This window comes from Denticeps clupeoides, chromosome 13, assembly GCF_900700375.1.
Source record: "Denticeps clupeoides chromosome 13, fDenClu1.1, whole genome shotgun sequence".
Lineage (NCBI taxonomy): Eukaryota > Metazoa > Chordata > Actinopteri > Clupeiformes > Denticipitidae > Denticeps > Denticeps clupeoides.
In genome coordinates this window covers 11793356-11812964 of record NC_041719.1, presented here as the reverse complement: position 1 = coordinate 11812964, position 19609 = coordinate 11793356, and the positions used below count along the sequence as shown (strand labels likewise).

The 19609-nt window shown below is 41.9% G+C and overlaps 4 protein-coding genes across 7 annotated transcripts; 3 read left to right on the top strand and 1 right to left on the bottom strand.

Moving 5' to 3' along the window:
* Positions 1–309: 309 nt before the first annotated feature.
* hsh2d (hematopoietic SH2 domain containing) lies at positions 310–3341 on the top strand. The gene is made up of 7 exons (XM_029000223.1): positions 310–364; positions 831–1003; positions 1110–1199; positions 2034–2199; positions 2283–2352; positions 2422–2534; positions 2630–3341. Exons 2-7 carry the CDS (start codon positions 891–893, stop codon positions 3089–3091), a joined length of 1014 nt encoding a protein of 337 aa, XP_028856056.1. The 5' UTR covers positions 310–364; positions 831–890; the 3' UTR covers positions 3092–3341.
* Positions 3342–3513: 172 nt separating this feature from the next.
* tax1bp3 (Tax1 (human T-cell leukemia virus type I) binding protein 3) lies at positions 3514–7046 on the top strand. Of its 3 annotated transcripts, none has more exons than XM_029000232.1 (5): positions 3514–3604; positions 4153–4206; positions 4628–4747; positions 4936–5013; positions 6051–7046. In XM_029000232.1, the coding sequence occupies exons 2-5, from the start codon at positions 4159–4161 to the stop codon at positions 6180–6182; spliced, it is 378 nt and encodes a 125-aa protein (XP_028856065.1). In that variant the 5' UTR covers positions 3514–3604; positions 4153–4158; the 3' UTR covers positions 6183–7046. The 3 variants fall into 3 exon arrangements, with proteins under 3 accessions (XP_028856065.1, XP_028856063.1, XP_028856064.1); XM_029000230.1 differs by having other exon boundaries at positions 3570–3687; positions 3928–4206; XM_029000231.1 differs by lacking the exon at positions 3514–3604 and adding an exon at positions 3605–3687.
* A 3253-nt stretch (positions 7047–10299) lies between these two features.
* slc1a6 (solute carrier family 1 member 6) lies at positions 10300–15207 on the top strand. Of its 2 annotated transcripts, none has more exons than XM_029000219.1 (10): positions 10300–10533; positions 11827–12087; positions 12175–12312; positions 12412–12619; positions 12704–12746; positions 12902–13212; positions 13300–13533; positions 13668–13862; positions 13994–14128; positions 14318–15207. In XM_029000219.1, the coding sequence occupies exons 2-10, from the start codon at positions 11871–11873 to the stop codon at positions 14514–14516; spliced, it is 1680 nt and encodes a 559-aa protein (XP_028856052.1). In that variant the 5' UTR covers positions 10300–10533; positions 11827–11870; the 3' UTR covers positions 14517–15207. The 2 variants fall into 2 exon arrangements, with proteins under 2 accessions (XP_028856052.1, XP_028856051.1); XM_029000218.1 differs by lacking the exon at positions 10300–10533 and adding an exon at positions 10645–10928.
* A 127-nt stretch (positions 15208–15334) lies between these two features.
* Positions 15335–19483, bottom strand: LOC114801837 (polymerase (DNA-directed), epsilon 4, accessory subunit). The gene is made up of 6 exons (XM_029000229.1): positions 19205–19483; positions 18872–18956; positions 18727–18768; positions 16282–16411; positions 15943–16090; positions 15335–15819 (listed from the first exon to the last, which is right to left on the bottom strand). The coding sequence occupies exons 1-6, from the start codon at positions 19448–19450 to the stop codon at positions 15811–15813; spliced, it is 660 nt and encodes a 219-aa protein (XP_028856062.1). The 5' UTR covers positions 19451–19483; the 3' UTR covers positions 15335–15810.
* Between the last annotated feature and the right edge of the window lie 126 nt (positions 19484–19609).

Below are 19609 nucleotides of genomic sequence, written 5' to 3'. Positions count from 1 at the left end.
AGGTCACCGTGAAATATCTGATGAGTCACCGCAGGTCATCTGGTGCTTTCGCCCGAGTTGTCTAAACACGAAGGCGGCGAATTTGTTGAATCAACAAATCTTCCAGAATTCCAGAAAGTTCTTGAAAGAATTCCGAACGAACGTCACGTTTGAACCTTGATTTTAAGCGCCCGAGGGCAATGTGAGAGTTTTGAGGACGAGCGCTTTTCTGTAATAAGGTCCGAAATACGCGCAGTGCACGTGAGTAAAATCGTGAGTGGAAATAACGCGCCCGAGCCGCGCGCGTGCCCGCGACGCGCAGCACCGTGAAGAGCGGCGGCCGCGCGCACGGGACGGACGGACGCGCGCTGCTGTCTGGCCTCAGGTAGGTCCGCGGTAATGTGTGCATAAAGACTCTCTATATCGCTGCATATTATTACACAAATCGACATTTTCTGCCGTTCTCCGTTTATTGGTAACTATTTGTAAAAAAAAAAAAAAAAGAAGTGTTTAGATCCACTGAAAACGCTTAATTCCAAATTCAATACTATCAGATGTAACTACACGATGGGAATAAACTTTTATATATATATTAGCAAATGTTCAGTTGAGTTTGAAAATGCCTTTGACAAGCTGAATTTTAATATTTAAATGAACCGCTGCTTCCGTGTAGTGTTTCAGCTCTGTGTTCGCTCTACTCTATTACGCTATATGCTTCGGGTTTTATAATATCATACAGTTTTATTTGCCATATTGTCAGAATATGAGGGTTCATTCATAAAGAGTTGTGTCCACTTTGTGTGTGTTTTGCTTCCTGCTTTGCCCATCACCACCGAATGCTTTATTGTCAGGGTTTATTTCAAGGATGCCTGACATGTGAATATTTCCTGTTGTGCTACTGAGTGTCTGCAATGGAAGGACAGTGTGACCACAATGCAGCGGCATGGTTCTCTGAGCACCAGGCTGCCCAGGTCATGACAAACGGATTCGTTCCAGACTGGTTCCACGGAATCATCAGCCGAAAGTAAGGAGCAATACTTACACTGTAAAAACAGTGTAGACACACTGCATGCAATGCCCAATGAATGTGTAAGTGGAGAAGTGATGATGTAAATGGCTTATTCTGAAAGGGCTGCAGAGGAATTACTGGTTCCCAAACCCCCAGGCTACTTCCTTATCAGAGTCAGTGAAAGCAGGGAAGGATACACCCTTTCCTATCGGTAAAGTAACCTACACCTGTACCATTTAATACATCTGTAGCTTCTTCTTGTATGAAATATCTTTTGTATTACTCCTTGTAATGCATTCAAATGTGTATGGATGTTTACAGCGATGCCTATTTTCCTTATTTTAGCTGTACAGTGCTGTAGTGAAACTAACTTTTTTTTTTTATCTTTCCAACAGTGATGCTGAAATTAATCAGGGAGGGAATTTCTACAAGTATAAAACATACAGAATAATGAATATTAAAAAGTTAACTTTTAAAAACTATTGATATCTAGAGGTGTCCCTACATTAACTGGGGTTTGGTCTCTCCTTACTCTGTAAAGTCCACAGATGGAGAACAAAACCGTATTGCTGCTCAGAAGAAAAAAAAAAAGAGTCTCTTTCTCTACACACATAATGTAATTGTTCGATCAAAACAAGGAAATTCTGTAATAAACGATTTAGGTAAATCAATATTTGGTTAACGTTTGACACAGGGGCTTTTCAAGCTTAAATCAACAGTGGTTTTGTTTTTGCTGGTTTGTACTGGAGCCTAAGCTTTTGTAATACATTAAATTGGAAAGGCATGTTCCAAAACAGTATTGGGAGACGGAAGAGCCATGATATCGGTTCGTTCTCATTCATATCGATGTAGGAAGAAAAGACATATGAGGAAGTAGGGCATCAAAGGTCGCTTTGAGCTGAGTTTTGCTACAGCAGAGTTTTAAAATATGTTATTTCATTTGAAGATAGTATTTCAAATGATAGTCCACAAATGTATGTTCCATTTGTGAAAAAATATATATTTTTTTGTTGTTTGCTCTGTGTTTTTACATATCCATTTTTAGAGCTGAAGATCGCTGCAGACACTTTATGGTTGATGTTCTGCCGGATAACCACTACCTGCTTGTAGGAGAAGACATACAGCACAATTCGCTTCATGATCTAGTTGCATTTCATCGCAGATTTCCCATTTGCCCCTACAACGAGTTGCTCACAGTTGCCTGTGGTCAGGTGTGCCAAAAAATATACAAAGCAGTGCATTTGCTGTGCTGTGCCCCCACCCAGTTTCATTTTTTTACGTTGCTGCTTCACAGGAATCATTGGACAAGGCTGATTATGCCGATCTGGTCTTTCCTTGGCGACCCACTGCTGAACCAGGGCCAGGTAATCCCAGACAAGTGAATTTCAGAACTCAGCCGGAACCTTTGGAAAACATTCATCATGCATTTTTAGGCCAACCAGAGCCAGCAAGTCAAGACATGATGTGCCATTCAGCTCCAGGAGTTCCACCCAGACTTTACCCCTGTCTAGAGACTGCATTTGGTGATTTTAGCATTGAAAACAGGGTACAGACACACACATTTGTGCACATGCCTCTTTTATTCAGCTGATTGATCATAATCTGTGCATCACAAGTGTTGTCATGTTGTGTGAATTTCAGGGCCACGTAGTAAAACCATCACCACGGCCCAGAACTACTTTTCCAGTCAGCAATGCACAAGTGGATGCACCGCCTGCTGTTCCTGCTAGAATCAACGTGCCACAGGGAATGGAACAAGTTCCTAATGAAGTGAACCAGTCTACAGATCTGAAGGAAGGACAACCAACCCGCACCAACGGCCAAAATAAAGAAACTCAATCAAACAAACCCGCCAAAATAAGGAAAATGTTCAAAAAGAAGAAAAGAGTGTCAGAAGAGCAAACGTACGCTGAAATTTCTGATCTGACCACAGCCGTGGAGTTACAGGGCAAAGATTCTATGCAAAAGAGCAAAGCGGCGTCAGAAAGCCAAAGTCAGGAGACTCCAAGACGGAGCATTCCTGTTGATGGTACTATAAAAAACACAGGTTTGCCATCTGAGTACCTACAACCGCCCCCATTTGCTCCTGGTTATGATAAATGAAAAGACTTGATAAAGACACGCTGACCCCCTATACACAGACAAAGGCGTCTGTACTGCTTGTGGAAGAAGGGGTGATAAATCCCATTTTCTTTTAGCTCACGTGGATGGGCTTGGGTGGCAATGGCAGCATGGTGTAGTATAGGAAAAAGGCAACTTTTGTCAATAGTATGCTGTTAATTGTTCTTTATATATGTGTGCAGTTTAGTATTTGAGGCTAGTTAAGGATACAATAAAACGTTCTCTTAATGTTTCTCTGTGTTCGTTCGAAACGCTTGAAATAATTGCCCCCAGTGTTCCAAATGATGGCCAAGACGGCATAATCGCCAACTCATGTATAAACTAGGGAGATGGAACCATATGATGCATTTGACGGGTCGGGCGTGGGCGTGGACGTGGAATGAGGTGTCAGCAGCAAGCAGCTGGCCGGACTCGCGTCGTGTCAGGGCGTGAAGCCAAAGATCGTATTTACATCCAAGAGCGACGACAGAGGCTATTTCCGCTGCGAGTCACGTGGTAGGAACGCCGTGTTCGCGATAAGAACGGTAATAATAAAAAAAAAAAGAAAAGCCAGGGCGCAGCCAATATAATCTGGACGCGTGAGTATTTTCGGAATATAAGTAACGAGACTTTAAGTTTAATCACATCTCGTTATCGTTAAACAAGCGGTCGAACATGTTAGATGTATAATGACGTCATCAAAAGTAGCCGCATGCCAGGACAAAACCTCCAACTCCGAAACTCAACTAAACATATAGAATACATTTTATCTCGACGAAAGTGTGTTATGTGTACAGTTTCATAGTTTTCTTTTAACTCTTTGGTTCCTACCATTTTAGCCTGTACCCACAATTTATTTGCAATCGCAAGAGCTGAACTGAACAATGGGCGTGAATGCGGTGTCGTCAGTCTGGCGAAGAAAAAAAAACAACTATAAAAGTGCTCCGGGAAGTTGGCGGTGTACAGCAGCGTCTTAAGCACATATCATCAAGTTTGCCTCCAAAGTTTTTTTTTTTTTTTTTTAATCTCCCGGATTTCGATCAAAACCTAATAATTTTCTTCAGCTAACAATGTCGCAGACGTTCCACATACCGGGCCAGCCGATTACTGCATATGTGGTAAGCAAATTATTTCCTACTGTTACCGAAGATTGTGCTTTTTCTTATCACGTAGAATTGTTTTATTCGCACCAGGTGATTCCTGCAGGAAGTATTTCTTTCGGTCCCCGACTTTTCTTGCGGTTTTAAATCATTCCATTCGCGTCTCTCCTGGGGTTAGCATTGCGGGTTAGCCACGTTATTGGGTGACGTGCCAATGCACCAGCCCTCTTAATTATTATTATTTTTATGTTTAATATTCGGCGAAAGTTGCAAAAACTATTGTCTGCTTTCCACGGTCAGAATCGCGATGGGCTCAAGGCACAAGCCGCGCTAGCTGGGCGACAGCTAACAAATGAAGTAGAAATGTGGTAGAACCTCCGTGATCACACGCAAGCGTGTTTTAAAATGGGCACAAACTTGCCTTCGCTCCGTCTTCCAGCAACGGATCGAGATCAAGAAGCTACGAGAAGGCAGCAACCTGATCCTGGGCTTCAGCATCGGAGGGGGCATAGACCAGGACCCGGGGCAGAACCCTTTCTCCGAAGACAAGACGGACAAGGTGAAGCACAGGCACTGAACCGAGGCGAGAGAGCAAGACACCACGCGTGTCCTGGAAATACTGACTGCGTGTGACATTTACACATGCACCGACACAATGGCTTTATTTGAGGATTTCCAACGCCTAACACCCTTGTATTAAGTGTGTGTGTGTGTGTGTGTGTGTGTGTGTTTTTTGTTGCACATCAGGGCATTTATGTTACAAGGGTGACACCTGGAGGACCAGCTGAGGATGCAGGATTAATAATGGGAGACAAAATAATGCAGGTAAAATTACCTGGGTGTAATACTAATCTGATCAGATATTAATTAGGTATTAACATTGCTTAGAACATTTAAATCATTGTTTTACAGTGTTTGGTCCTTGGGGTGGTTTTCATTTTACTCTACATGCCCTAATTGGTCATTGTTTCAAAAAGGTTTTTAGAATGTGCAGTTGCAGTGTTTCTGTGAGTGTATGTGTAATATATATATATATATCTCACACACACACACACACACACACACACACAGTACAGGCTAAACATTTGGACAAACCTTCTCATTCAATGTGTTTTCTTTATTTTCATGACCATTTACGTTTCTCACTGAAGGCATCAAAACTATGAATGAACACATGTGGAGTTATGTACTTAACCAAAAAAGGTGAAATAAATGAAAACATGTTTTATATTCTAATTTCTTCAAAATAGCAGCCCTTTGCTCTGATTACTGCTTTGCACACTCTTGGCATTCTCTCAATGAGCTTCAAAAGGTCGTCACCTGAAATGCTTTTCCAACAGTCTTGAAGGAGTTCCCAGAGGTGTTTAGCACTTGTTGGCCCCTTTGCCTTCACTCTGTGGTCAAGCTCTCCCCAAACCATCTGGATTGGGTTCAGGTCCGGTGACTGTGGAGGTCAGGTCTCCACTTTTTGTTAAGTACATAATTCCACATGCGTTCATTCATAGTTTTGATGCCTTCAGTGAGAATCTACCAATGTAAATGGACAACACATCAAATGAGAAGGTGTGTCCAAACTTTTGGCCTGTACTGATTGCACTATGGGGGTCTGTGTGAAACACTATTTCAATACTGTGTATACTGTTGTACTGACAATAAACCAATCTTGAATCTTCTGTATAATTCATGAATGCATCATGCTCATCAGGAGTTTTAAAGCATTACCATTTATCTGTTGCAAATAGAGAGTGCAAGTCTGAAATATCTTTTTATTTTTCATTGAAAAGGATTGCATTAGTGTTAGTACCGGATGTAATGGACTGCCATTTAATGAAAAGTGTGTGTGTGTGTGTGTGTGTAAATAGGTAAATGGATGGGACATGACAATGGTCACTCATGACCAGGCTCGTAAAAAGCTGACAAAGAAGAGTGAAGATGTGGTACGACTCCTGGTGACCAGGAAATCGCTTGAAGATGCTGTGAGAAAATCAATGTAGGATGCCATGCCTATTTGCATGTGCATCCATTTTCTTGGTTTTGGACTATTTGAAATGGTTGGAATTCTACTTCAGAACACTTTTGTCCTTTTCTGCCAAATGCCAAAGTTTTTATTGTTTCTTTCCAAATGTATTAACATGTGATCATATGTCTCCTGTGTCATAAATCATTTTCACCTAAAATGGCACAAAAATAACCTGACACCAAAAGTGACCTTGCATGCTTCATAGTGTATAGTTTAGTAGCGGTTTCCATCCTGTCCATAGTGTCTGCCACATAATAACCCAGTACATATGGAAGAAGGAAGGAAAAAAAGTATGGATAGTCCTGGGAGAACCAAACACACAAGTGTGTGTATAGTCCAGTCCACAAAGCACCAGTGGTGTAGCATTTGGATTTGAATTCCCAGTATGCATTGGTTTCTTTGTTGGAAGACACTGGGTAGGTTAATTATGGACTATTAATAAAGTAATACAATGCTTTCCTGACTATACTGTGTTAATCAAAACTCTTATCACTGTGTTTTTGTTGGTGGTTTGGTTTGACTGTAAATGTTATATCTGTTATTAATTTCCACAATGTTATTCACCTGTATAAAAAAATAATCCTGTAAAAATAATCTACACTACATTGAGACTTTTAATTTTACTTTGTTTTGTCATGAACCTGTGTGTATGTAATATCTTTGTGTTGGTGGGGGAGGGTTGTTGTACTAATGATACTAACCAGTTTACATTTTTTTTATGAACATGCTGCAGTAATGTTTCAATCAAGACACATTACACTGGATTTCCATATATTGACCCTTGATTGTATGAGTTTGTATTTGCTTTCTATTATAAAAGGACCACAATCAAAAGGCTGCTCTGGTTTGTTCATTGCATTTCTGTAGCAGGATCAGGCTTTCCATTTGTCAGAAGCTTTTGTCCAGAGCGACTTTAGTAATTTCAGGGACAGTCCCCCTGGAGACACTCATGGATACAATGGTAGTAAATGGGGCTTGAACCAGGCTTAACCAGAATGTTCCTATTTATAAAGGGGACACAAAAATAAGACATGAAATATTATTTTAAAATACTTTGTTCTTTACATAGATGAATGTGCTGACAACAACAAAAATATTGATGGAAATCAACTTGATCAACCCATGGAGGTCTGGATTTGGAGTCACACTTAAAATTAAAGTGTAAAGACACACTACAGGCTGAACCAACTTTGATGTAATGTCCTTAAAACAAGTCATAATGAAGCTCAGTAGTGTGTGTGTGACCTCCACATACCTGTATGACCTACGCCTGGGCATGCTCCTGATGAGGGGGTGGAGGGGGTGGATTCGTGGACTGTTGGTGGATGGAGTGAGAGTGATGTCCCAGATGTGCTCAATTGGTTTCAGGTCTGGGGAACGGGCAGGCCAGTCCATAGCATCAATGCATCAGTCTTGCAGGAACTGCTGACACACTTCAGTCACATGAGGTGAGGTCTAGTATTGTCTTGCATTAGGAGGAACCCAGGGCCAACCGTACCAGCTTATGGTCTCACAAGGGGTCTGAGGATCTCATCTTGGTACCTAATGGCAGGCTACCTCTGGTGAGCACGTGGAGGGCTGTGCGGCTTTCCAAAGAAATGCCACCCCACACCATTACTGACCCACTGCCAAACTGGTCATGCTGGAGGATGTTGCAGCCAGAAGAACGTTCTCCACAGCATCTCCAGACTCTGTTAGAGTGTTCTCTGGCAAATGCCAAACGTGCTGCAGTGTTGCACTGTCAGCACAACCCCCACCTGTGGACATTGGGCCCTCATACCACCCTCATGGAGTCTGTTTCTGACAGTTTGAGAAGACACATGCACATTTGTGGCCTGCTGGAGTTCATCTTGCAGGGCTCTGGCAGTGCTCCTCCTGTTCCTCTTTGCACAATGGCAGAGCAGTCATGCTGCTCAGTTGTTGCTCTCCTACAGCCTCTTCCACATCTTCTGATGTACTGGCCTGTCTCATGGTAAAGCTTCCATGCCTGGGACACTACTCGGACAGACACAGCAAACCTTCTTGCCGCAGCTTGCGTTAATGTTCCATCCTGGATGAACTGCACTACCTGAGCCACTTGTGTGGCTTGTAGACTCGTCTCATGCTGCCACTAGTACCACCAGCATTCAAACATGACCAAAACATCTGCCAGAAAGCATAGGAACTGAGAAGTGGTCTGTGGTCCCCACCTGCAGAACCGCGCCTTTATTGGAGACGTCTTGTTAAAGTCCTTAATCATTTCCACCTGTTGTCTACTCCATTTGCACAACAGCATATGAAATTTATTGTCAGCCAGCGTTGCTTCCTAAGTGGACAGTTTGATTTCACAGAAATTTTGATTTCACATATTGACTTGGACTTACATTGTGTTCTTTAAGTGTTCCCTTTTTTGAGCAGTGTTTCACTCCTATCTTTGCAAGGTAAGGTAAATATCTTTCTGTAAGCTTCAAAGTAAATAAATGACATTTCAAAGTAGGGAATCTATAAAGTGACCTTTGGTGGTGCATTCAGGCTTTTTGATAGGCAAAGCTTTGCTTTCATCCTGTAATGCAGTCTGCTTACAGTTCAAGGCTTGTATACAACACCTTAGAGCCAAATAACAACAACAACCACATTTATTTCTTATATAACCCATAATTACATACAGTATGTCTCAGTGGGCTTTAACAGACCCTATGGTTGACACCCCCCACACTTGACCCTTCTGCACACAAGGAAAAACTCCATACAAAAAAGTCTAGGAGAGAGAAAAAAAGAAAGGAAGAAACGTTGGGAAGGAGTGATACAGCGAGGGACGCCATTTCAGGGTAGAGTGAGCCTGCAAATGGTGTCATTGCAGGGTTTGTGATTGTCTAATAAAAAAAAAGTGAGGTGGAGAAGTCCAGTGAGTATAGTCCAGTGTCATGGTGTACATTATGTGTCCATTATGATGCTACTGGTCCATTTGAAAATCCCTGAAGCTTTAGTTGTTGCTGGTCTCTTCACTGGGGTCTGCCAGTAGTCTGTGCGCTTCGGTGTCTTGAAGAGAACAAACAGAAGTAGCAGCAGACGGTGGCGTTGTACGGCTGATACTAAAATATGTGGTTATAGTGGTATATTGGTGCTACAGTGGCCCAGTACCCTAACTAGGACAGCCTAAATAAGGTAAATTTAACACTGTCTGTGTTTAACAGGGGGACTGTGTGATAAAGTGGACTTTATAATTGACACTGTGTCTGGGACTTCAACAGAAGGCCAGAGAACTTCTGTCCATGAACTTCTGTTTTCTTAATAAGCTATGGACCTTGTGCTAAAAATTAGTAAAAAAGGGCCAGGTAGATTTGTACAAAAAGCTTTCATGAATGTTTTATAGGAGTCACAAGAAGACATCATGTTAAGACTCATTGCTTACACCACATAGAGATGCAATTAAAAAATAAAGAATCAGACTGTTTCCTTATCTGCAAGTGTACTGTGTGGTTATCCCGACATTTTCATGATTTGTCTTCATGGAGATACAATGTGTTATGTTTCATTGCACGTTCTTACAAGCATATTACATCATATAGTATTCCATTTGTGTAAGAGCAGATATAGTTGAGATCATGATGAACAGGTTTTAAAATATTATGCTCTTCACAAGTCCACTGCTGTTCCTGCATGCCTGGTTTGGAAGGTTCCCGGGTTGTAAATTTACAAACGTTGTCATGAAGCCAACCTGTCATTTTGCAGAGTACTCACACATTCACACTGGGTGGGCGGGGACTCGCATTCACCACGGGATGTGTGGGTGGGCGAGTGGGCACTGAGGAGCTGGAGGTCATTTACACCACGTGCCTCTGGAGCTGCTTCGCCAAGACCCAGAGAAAGTGGATGAAGGTTGTCATGGTGACGTGAGCTGTTTTGCACTGCATCACTTCTCACTCCAACACGGAAAGAATGAAGTCCTGCTTGATAATCAATCAAAAAATAAAAGCTAATAAAAACCTTTACATGGATGCTGGTGTGGTTAACCCCTATAGAATAAAGTGGATATTAAAATTATGTAATTATTTTCGGCTTTTTTAACACAGCATCTACGAATAACATAGTGCCTCCTCTCCCTGATGGGCAGCAGGTGGCTTTTCTTCTCGCCTCCTTAACCTCTCCTTCCCACGCACATCTCATTTCTCCAGCATGTCTTACTAAGGGCTGCCGGAAAGGGGGTACGAGGGAAGGGAGAGAGAGAGGAAGAGAAACGCACGAACATTTATGGGCGAGGAAGGTTGCGGAAGCAGCCGAGAAGCTTTCAGAAGCGATGAGGAGAGGAAAGACGGGAGCAAATCGATGATGGAAGGAGAAAAAAGGTACTGTACATTTAATTTCTGTACCGTTTGACTGCTTTTAGTTACAAAGTTGTCCTTACACTAAGAGGCACTATCACTATGAACTTTTCTAGAAAAAAAAGAAATTCCTCCAATGTCCACCTGTGGCTCCTGCAGAATCTCAGCAGTTCGGGGTGTCAGTAGGCAGTCAGTGCAGGCAGGGGTAGGAGGCACATGGACTGACCTGGGCCTTTGTAGTGGTGTACAGCACCCGCACCCTCTGGGAGGGGGCTTGGGACACATCTGAAGGTCACAGGCATAGGTAGTATCACTTTTTTAGTGTGTGTGTGTGTGTGAGCATTTAAGCTCCACAAACAGAGCTTGCCACATCATCCGAGGACTTTATTTCTGGAACAAATTCTGTGCAATCATGAGTGGTGAGTCAGCTGCTCTAAATGTATTTATGGGAAGTATAAGTATATTTTTGTCTGCAATCTTATATGCAAATTACCATTGTAAACAATGAGATACAACTAACTTGAATATATTTTGTTGTTCTTTCATGAAAAAGTACAGATTGTGTGGAAATATTTTTCACAAGCACGACGCAACAGTGCTTGTGCTGTGCAAAGAACCGCTGGGAAGCCAAAGCTCAGTGAAGTACTCTAAGATCTACTTGGGTAGATGCTCATGCAGCATTCATATCTCTCCGCTGGGCGCCTGAAAGAGAATTGGCAATGACCGCAAATGCCCGCCTGAGCCAGGAGCCATGTGTAATTGGGACCTCCTCTGAGTAGGCACTGCATGAAAGCCTCTGACCTCAGTCTTCAATATTCAAGCAAAACTGATTATATGTTGGAAATCACTTTTGTTCATAAACAAATATATATGTAAAATATAGATTTATGAAATGTCTATGAGGTTTTTCAATTTGCCTGGAAGTCTGTGGGTCCTACCCATTTAAATGTACATTTATGGCATTTGGCAGATGCCCTTATCCAGAGCAACTTCATTACCATCAATGAAGTAATCAGTTCTCAAACCATGAATATAATCGTTTTATTCACTCTGTTGTAGTTTTTCTTGGATAAGTCAGATTACTTCAGCTTTAGGTAGATCATATTGTATTTTATAGTATTGACTTGAACACTTCATAAAATAAATATCTAAAATGCACTGGTAATAAATGACATGCATGCCTGTGTGATTTTGCCATACATTTTTGAATAAAAATTTACTATTTACATTTATGTATTTTACTATTCATATTTTACTGACGCGTCATCTCGAGTGCAAACTTGAGAAACTTGACTTATGCTAACAACTTTCTTACAGTTTCCCATGACACCTGCCTCCTAGACCAGGTTCTGGAGCTCATTATGAATGAAAAGCCCTCCAACTCTGCCAGTCTTTTCCTGAACGAGGACACTGAAAAGCACCGCCGCTCAGAACAAGCTCTCCGCCGGCTTCGCAGGGCCATGCAGAAGCAAGCGTCTGGTGCCCACCACAGAATGTGCTCCATCACACGAGAGAGCGCCAGGTTGTTCCTGCGCCGCAACACCTTCGTGCTCTTTACAGTGGCTGCAGTAGCTCTAGGCAAGTGGTTCTTAACGGACCCTGAGCAGACGTATGTTTGTCTTATTCATTTGAAATAAGGACGTTCATGCTGATGCCTCGTTTCAGGAGTGGTGCTGGGATTTGGCCTGCGCCCTTACAAGCTCTCCATCAGGGAAGTGAAGTACTTCTCGTTCCCGGGCGAGCTGCTGATGAGGATGCTGCAGATGTTGGTTCTGCCATTGATCGTGTCCAGTCTTGTTACCGGTATAAATGATAAAAAAAAAACTGTGCACATCTTTTAGAACTGTGTGTGTGTGTCTGTGTGTGAACCACTTAGAACGTGTGTGTTCCCACCTGTTACAGGCATTTCTTCTCTGGACAGCAAGGCCTCGGGGAAAATGGGGGTTTGGGCTGTTATTTATTACATGGTGACCACCTTTATTGCGGTTTTCATTGGGATTATCATGGTGGTCATCATAAGGCCAGGTAAAGGCAACCGGGACAGTCCGGTGTCATCTAGTGGCAACATTGAGCCAGTGCAGGCTGCAGATGCTTTCCTGGACCTGATAAGGTGAGAATGAACAATGTTTGGGGTGTTTTTGTTGTTGTTTATTAGTAGAGCTGAGAGCAACATGTTTTTTTTTTAATTCTCTAGGAATATGTTCCCTCCTAATTTAGTTGAGGCTTGTTTTAAACAGGTATGAGAGAACCTGTATTATATTATTAATTGGTTTTAATTTAATTGGTTACAATTTTACTGTTTAATATATTTTATGTGTATTTTGTGTATATTTACAATGAACCTCACAAACATTCATCTGGTTTGCTGTGCTCTTTTTTTCCACACAAACAGTACAAAACGGTTTACAAGAAAACAGTCTTCACAAAGAACATGACCATTGCCCTAAACATGACAGACGCCAATATCACCGAGTCCAATAGCACCTCCAACCTCACCCAAGTCCTGCAGACCATCCAAGAGACAGTGGAGGAGATGGTGCCCATGCCTGGGTCATCCGGTGGGGTCAATGCCCTGGGCCTGGTGGTCTTCTCCATGTGTTTTGGCCTGGTCATTGGAAACATGAAGCAGCAGGGCCATGCACTGCGGGAATTTTTTGACAGCCTCAATAATGCAATAATGCATCTAGTTTCCATCATCATCTGGTTTGTCACGTGCCTTTACTGTTAGCCTCAGCAGAGTTTGTGAATTTCATCATGCTGAAACGTTTTATGACACTGTTTATTGCTCAGGTATGCTCCTGTCGGTATCCTATTTCTGATTGCGGGGAAGATCGTGGAGATGAAGGACCTTGCAGAGGTTGGTGGTCAGCTGGGCATGTATACTGTTTCTGTGATCGTGGGACTTCTCTTCCATGGCCTCGTTGTGCTGCCTCTGCTTTACTTCCTGGTGACAAGGAAGAACCCATACTCATTCATTGGTGGACTCCTGCAGGCCCTGATCACAGCCTTGGGGACGTCCTCCAGGTGGGCAGTTTTCACAACTTTCCTACCTCATATATCCTGAGATATATGTCTTCAGCCTTTTACAACTTGACTTTGTCATTGTCTTGAAGCAATCTTTGCACTGATGATAACTCTCAGGATGTCTGTTATACAAGCTCTGCCACCCTTCCCATCACCTTCCGCTGTCTGGAGGAAAATAATCATGTGGACAAGCGAGTGACGCGCTTTGTGCTACCAGTTGGTGCCACCATCAACATGGATGGCACTGCTCTCTATGAAGCCGTGGCTGCTATCTTCATTGCTCAAGTCAACAACATGGAGCTCGATTTTGGCCAGATCCTTACAATCAGGTAATAACAACTGTCACAGTAAGTCTAGAACATGATCTGAACTGAGGATATTTAATGTTAGTTCTTCTGTAAAAATGCACCATATGTTAATGCAACACCTTAATCTGTTAAGTTCCTTTACTGTTCTCCAGTATCACAGCAACAGCTGCCAGCATTGGAGCAGCAGGCATCCCTCAAGCTGGTCTGGTAACCATGGTGATTGTATTGACATCAGTGGGGCTGCCCACAGAGGACATAACGCTGATTATTGCTGTGGATTGGTTCCTGTAAGTCTACCTAAATGTCACCCCGAAGCAGAAAAACAAAAATACACTCCCAAAGGTTATTGATGCATAATGTAGATGCACAAATTAGACACAGTTCTGGCCCCATTGACCAAGGTTTTGGGTGCAATTACAAATGTTATACTTCTTTCGATGCAAGACTTTAAACTTCCAAGTTTTATCTGTGTGCAGGGATCGCTTGAGGACAACCACCAATGTACTGGGTGATTCATTGGGTGCAGGTATTGTGGAGCACCTCTCAAGGCAGGATCTTCAGAACCAGGACGCAGAGATTGGAAACTCTGTGATTGAGGAAAGTGAAAAGATGTACCAGCTCATTTCAAATGACAATGACATAATGAAGCATCGCAATAGCGAGACCACAATGTGAATTGGCTTCACAAGTAATATTCAGATATCACTTTCTTCTTTTTAATGATATTTTGGATACATTAGATACCTACAATACTGATGTTTAATCTGAATTTTTATCAAATGGTGTTATTTGGTGAAATATTCCCATGTATTCTATTCATATTTGGTTGTTTTCTTAAATGGATATAATTTCTGTATGCATGTCTTACTACATAGCTATGTATGAAATTTCATTTCTTGTCACATTTGAGCAATAGAATCAGTAGACTCATTAATGATTATTTGTTATAGAAGGTTTAATGTTTAATGTAAGATAAAATGTTTTATGCTATGATTTTGTGATCTTTATAATATATTAACAATGTATGATTGATGAAATGGTTGGTGAACGTGAGTGTATTTTTGATGTGACTTTTGGTTATTTTGGGTATTTGATGTGGGTTTAATATCAGATGCTGTTTTATACATCCATCCTGTGGTCTTTTACACTCAGATGCATAGTAATTAGCCCCCCAAAGACAAAGTACAGTATTTTATATTTGGTACACATTTACATAAAATAGATTTTCTCATATCTCAACATTTCACAATTTCAATGATATTCTCTTTAAAAAAATAGACAGAAAATATATTGGAAAAATATATAGAAAATGCAATGTGATTTTTGCAAATAAATGTCAAAGGAATTCTTCTTTGAGAAAACTTTACATAGTTGTATGTCCTTTAATTCTGCATCCATTGCCCCATGAAACTGTCCGTGCTAAGTCCTGCAGGTGGTTTGGGGAAAATGGAAAACCGGATTTCCCACCAAGCTACTGTAATATTAAAACTGTCTCAGATGTTTCTTTATGTTTATTGTATAAAGAGCATAAGACAGGTTATCATACACACAATCTTTCAGTCTACAAAAGAAAAGCAATTGTATTTATAAAATCTGTTAATATGATAATATACATGACATGAACAACAAATCATTTACTTTGGGTTCATTTTTCAAAATAGCATATATTTTATGTTACTTCACTGGATAATAACAAGTTCACTTATCTAATTGTCTATGACTCAGTGTTTAGTTGCCATATATTATTGACCAGTTCCAAAAACAGAAATATAGGATAATATACTTTGGCATAGTCAGCAACAAACGTTTTAAAGGCATTTCACTAATTATTAAAATCTGTCTGGAATTTCAAGGTATTTGGCAACAAAAGCTCTGCATGAATATGCTGTACCTCTAAGCAGTTAGAAATGATCGATACTTGGTTCAGAAGTTCAGCAGACTGATCCAAAGATGCTCACTGTGTCAATGTTCATTCGGGCTAAGAAAACAGAAAAAAGGATCTGGATGAATTTGAAAATCACACAATAATTCATATTTATTTAAATATTCTTGCCATTATCAACAGACTAGTGAGAACTAGTCAAAAGAAGCTGTCAACTACCTTTGACATGACGGGCAGGTTCATGTGTGGTTGGAGCCACATAGTCCTTTGAATTTTCAACTTCTGCCTCTGGATCAGTTTCCGTAGTAACCTCTTCACTTTCCTGTCTCTTGGGTCTGCACACTTCACCACCCTCTTGGTGTACAGTCTGTTATAATTCACAACAGAGAGCAAGCTTCACCTTAATGCTGCAAAATTTATTTAAAGAAATGTTTAGGAGTATATACAAAAACGAAACATGATCTGTTCACAATCAGGCAATGCAGAGATGCACATACATTTTTTGCAGATAATAATTTGAATACATAATCTATTTTCCAGTCATGACAAGATACTTGCATGATGGCCTGTATGCTGCAGTCTGGTCCTTCCATCTGCACTTCAAACCTCAACACATCTTTGGTACGGACTTTTCCCTGCGAGTACTGCATACAGCACTGAACGTCCTGCTGCATCTGGACACCCTTTCCTGTTCAACATGATCATCATAATCATTAGAATTTCGAGCAGAAATAGCATTAATATCTTTAGGTTTTACCTAAATCTTTCAAATTATAACTGAAAGAGTTTTGCCATTATGGGATGTTTTTTTCAAACGTGCATAAATGCCAGAGATGCAGCTATTTGCAGGTACAATCCTATAAGCCATATGAGAGGAGGTTCACTCTCACTCTGCATAAAAGCACCTTACACAAAATGACACTCTATAGAGTATTCTCACGAAAGTCATTAGCATTCAGAGCCGCACTCATCTGATGCACTTGATTCTCTGCATGCACAGCTATCCACATTGCCAAAGTGTTGCTTCATCCTGTCTCCTCCTGCAGCTTCACTTCGCCATCACACTTGTGCAAACAAACAGCAGGGTGCAGACCACTAGTGCAGAATGCCATTCCACACTTACCTTCCAGAGAGCCTAAAAGGACAGCGGTGAGGGAAATCACAGACAGAGTCTGCAGAAACATGGCGAGCCGCAGGAGGAATTAATCCGCCGTGCTATCTTTCCCTCGCTGTCTTTTATTTATCCTGCCTCTCTCCCTCCCTTAACACTGATTCCTCCCCTCCCTAGCCCCCCCTCTCTGTCACACATCTACTCCCTCGCCTTCCTCTTCTTTCGACTATAGGCTTCTCCACGCTACTCAGCACTGGTCCCTGTGTGTTGACTTCTTACGTAATGCACTTCTAACTATCTTGCTCAGAGGCGGCCCTCGCTGGCACCAGAGAACAGCGGGACCAGATGCGTTCTGAATGCCGCCAGCACATGGAAAATAGACCGAGCTGTAAGGACGGCCGTGTGCAGCAGAAAATCTTTCCATTGGTGCACCGATAAAACATTTTTGTGATAGTGGGAGGTCAAGCCTAATCTCCCACTCATATGTAATTTGGATGAGGCAGCACTAATAATAATTAAACAACGAACACCCACACGTATCTGGCCAGCAGCAATCCTGAGATCAGAAAATGACTGCTGATGAGGGACCAGAAAGTTCCAAAGTTGGGTCACAGCCACAACTCCTACATGTACATGATATACACAGCGAACAGCCTGCGATAAAATGATAGGACCGCAAAGAATTCAACCCTTAAGACATTAACATGGAATTTCTCAGCGGCGGTAAAGTATGCCATCCTTACGGCTTAAATGGGGATCCTTCATCTTTTCAGAGACTTAAAGCTCACAAAAACAGCACAGACACAAGCTCGGCTAAAACTAAAATCCTGCTAATCTTCGCCTCAGACTCCACGTCATCCCACTGGCCTGCAGTCATGGTCCATTCATAAGTGTTTATGAGAAAATAAGGAACACAAATTACTAGGCTTATGCCCCTACTATACATACCAAAGTTGAGAAAATATTTTGCAGCCTACCTTCATAATCCAAAAATCCAAAACTGAAGTAAACAAGACACACAAGGACAGCAGTTAAATAAGCAACAGATATGGTTATGATGGGTTTTTTTTCCGCTAAAAACTGAAAATCCATAGTAGACATAGTTTAGATATACTGCTAGTACATTTTTAGTGGTTAACGATGTAAAACCTTAATGACAAAATACCATGATCATGTTTTGAGTAATAAATCTCAGGCACTAGTTATGCACGCACAGTACAGTCAGACAGGAAGCTGTCTGAGGGAATAGCAGCTCAATAATGAAGTCAAATGGGACCAGCTCAACAGCACAAGAGACCAATGTTCTGCACACAGCAGCATTCAAAACGTCGTAGTGAGGAGCTTTATCAGCAATAACTTGTCTTGAGTTGCAATGTTCATTAAACCAAGTCCCAAGTCCTGTACTTTTTAGTACAGCTGAAAACCGTTGCACGGATATTTATGGACAAATAACAAGGAGCCTGAACTTCTGAACAGTAGTGTATGTTCTTGACAATACAATGACTTAAAGCAGTTCAGAAATTGTAGAGATTAGGATGAAGAACTGGGAGTTTAGGATGAGGGGGAACTACTGTATTAATCATTATTCATTCTGTTAGCATGATCATAAAAAGAAACATGTTTATTCAAAAAAGTAATTTAATAATTATAAAAAAAAACAACATTACAATATTTACAAAAAACATTTGGTAAGATAATAGCAAGTAAAGATAAATGACACATTTGGGCAGAGAAAGACAACAATATTTATACACTTTATTTAACTAATGTCATTTTCTAAGGGCAGGTTTCAGTCCAGGGTACCTACAGGCAAAGCACAAGGCAAGTGAACAGAACAGTAAATTACTGCATACAATCGACCAGAAGTTTCAAGTGGAATTTAAACTGCTCACCTTCCAGAAACGCGAACTCGTCTATGGCTTCGATGGCATTGTCTGCAAGGTTAAATAAATCATTTCATCATAAATCATCATGAAAAAAAAAAAAAAAAACTCCCACAATCCCACTCCAAATAAGTCACAAGTGAGAAGAACAGACCCAGATCCTTCCTCTGCAGGGTCTTGCGCTTTCCCTGCTGGGCGTAAACAAGGGCGTCTTTGGCAATCATTTCCACAAACAGCTCCTGTTTCGAGGCAAAAAGAGGAAAGAAAAAAAAACACACACACGTGGCCACAGGCAAATTCGCCTTTTATTCACACAAATCAACAAATCTTCATTTAGCATCGGGAGCGCATCCCATCAACACGAGCCTAAAGCCCAGGGCTGGCCAACCACCACACCGTGCCAAACTCGCGCTAAAGCAGCCAGACGCGTAGACGCATTAAACACAAGCAAACGAGGCGTGTGTCTGTGCTGTAAGAGCTCACTCACTGTCGCTTTAGCGATGATGAACACGGACTCCTGACTAGCCAGGGTGACGTCCGGGTCGGCCTTCATTAGCGCCTTTATTCGCGTCAGCGGTAACTTCGCCAGACGGCTCTGCGGAGCGCCAGCGTGGCTGCCCGGCTGGGCGCCTTCCTCCTCCACGTCCGGAGCCCTCGGCTCGTCCTCAGCGGCCGGCGCGACTCGGTCCGCCTCCGGCCCCGTATGCTGCGTCGCTACAACCGACGCAGCCATTTTGTGCGGCGGCTTCTCCCGCCAAATATTTCTGACGTGCGGCCGGCAGGAAGGGGCGGGGCGCCCGTACGCAAGGAGGTGGGCGGGGCTTTGTAGTTCTTCACGTTCTACTCATCAGGTGGTGACCTTTACTTTTTGTGTATACTTGGTGCTTTATGT

Bases quoted from the DNA above. Each gene is read 5' to 3' on its own strand.
- hsh2d (XM_029000223.1), top strand. From the start codon at position 891: ATGGAAGGACAGTGTGACCACAATGCAGCGGCATGGTTCTCTGAGCAC. The intron at 1,004-1,109 runs GTAAGGAGCAAT...TTATTCTGAAAG, and splicing joins CACGGAATCATCAGCCGAAA to GGCTGCAGAGGAATTACTGG. The intron at 2,535-2,629 runs GTACAGACACAC...TGTGAATTTCAG, and splicing joins ATTTTAGCATTGAAAACAGG to GGCCACGTAGTAAAACCATC.
- tax1bp3 (XM_029000232.1), top strand. From the start codon at position 4,159: ATGTCGCAGACGTTCCACATACCGGGCCAGCCGATTACTGCATATGTG. The intron at 4,748-4,935 runs GTGAAGCACAGG...GTTGCACATCAG, and splicing joins CCGAAGACAAGACGGACAAG to GGCATTTATGTTACAAGGGT. The intron at 5,014-6,050 runs GTAAAATTACCT...GTGTGTAAATAG, and splicing joins TGGGAGACAAAATAATGCAG to GTAAATGGATGGGACATGAC.
- slc1a6 (XM_029000218.1), top strand. The intron at 13,213-13,299 runs GTTTGTCACGTG...TTTATTGCTCAG, and splicing joins CTAGTTTCCATCATCATCTG to GTATGCTCCTGTCGGTATCC. The intron at 14,129-14,317 runs GTAAGTCTACCT...ATCTGTGTGCAG, and splicing joins ATTGCTGTGGATTGGTTCCT to GGATCGCTTGAGGACAACCA.
- LOC114801837 (XM_029000229.1), bottom strand. From the start codon at position 19,450: ATGGCTGCGTCGGTTGTAGCGACGCAGCATACGGGGCCGGAGGCGGAC. The intron at 16,412-18,726 runs GTGAGCAGTTTA...CATGTTGAACAG, and splicing joins CGAGTTCGCGTTTCTGGAAG to GAAAGGGTGTCCAGATGCAG. The intron at 16,091-16,281 runs GCAAGTATCTTG...GAATTATAACAG, and splicing joins TGCAGCATACAGGCCATCAT to ACTGTACACCAAGAGGGTGG.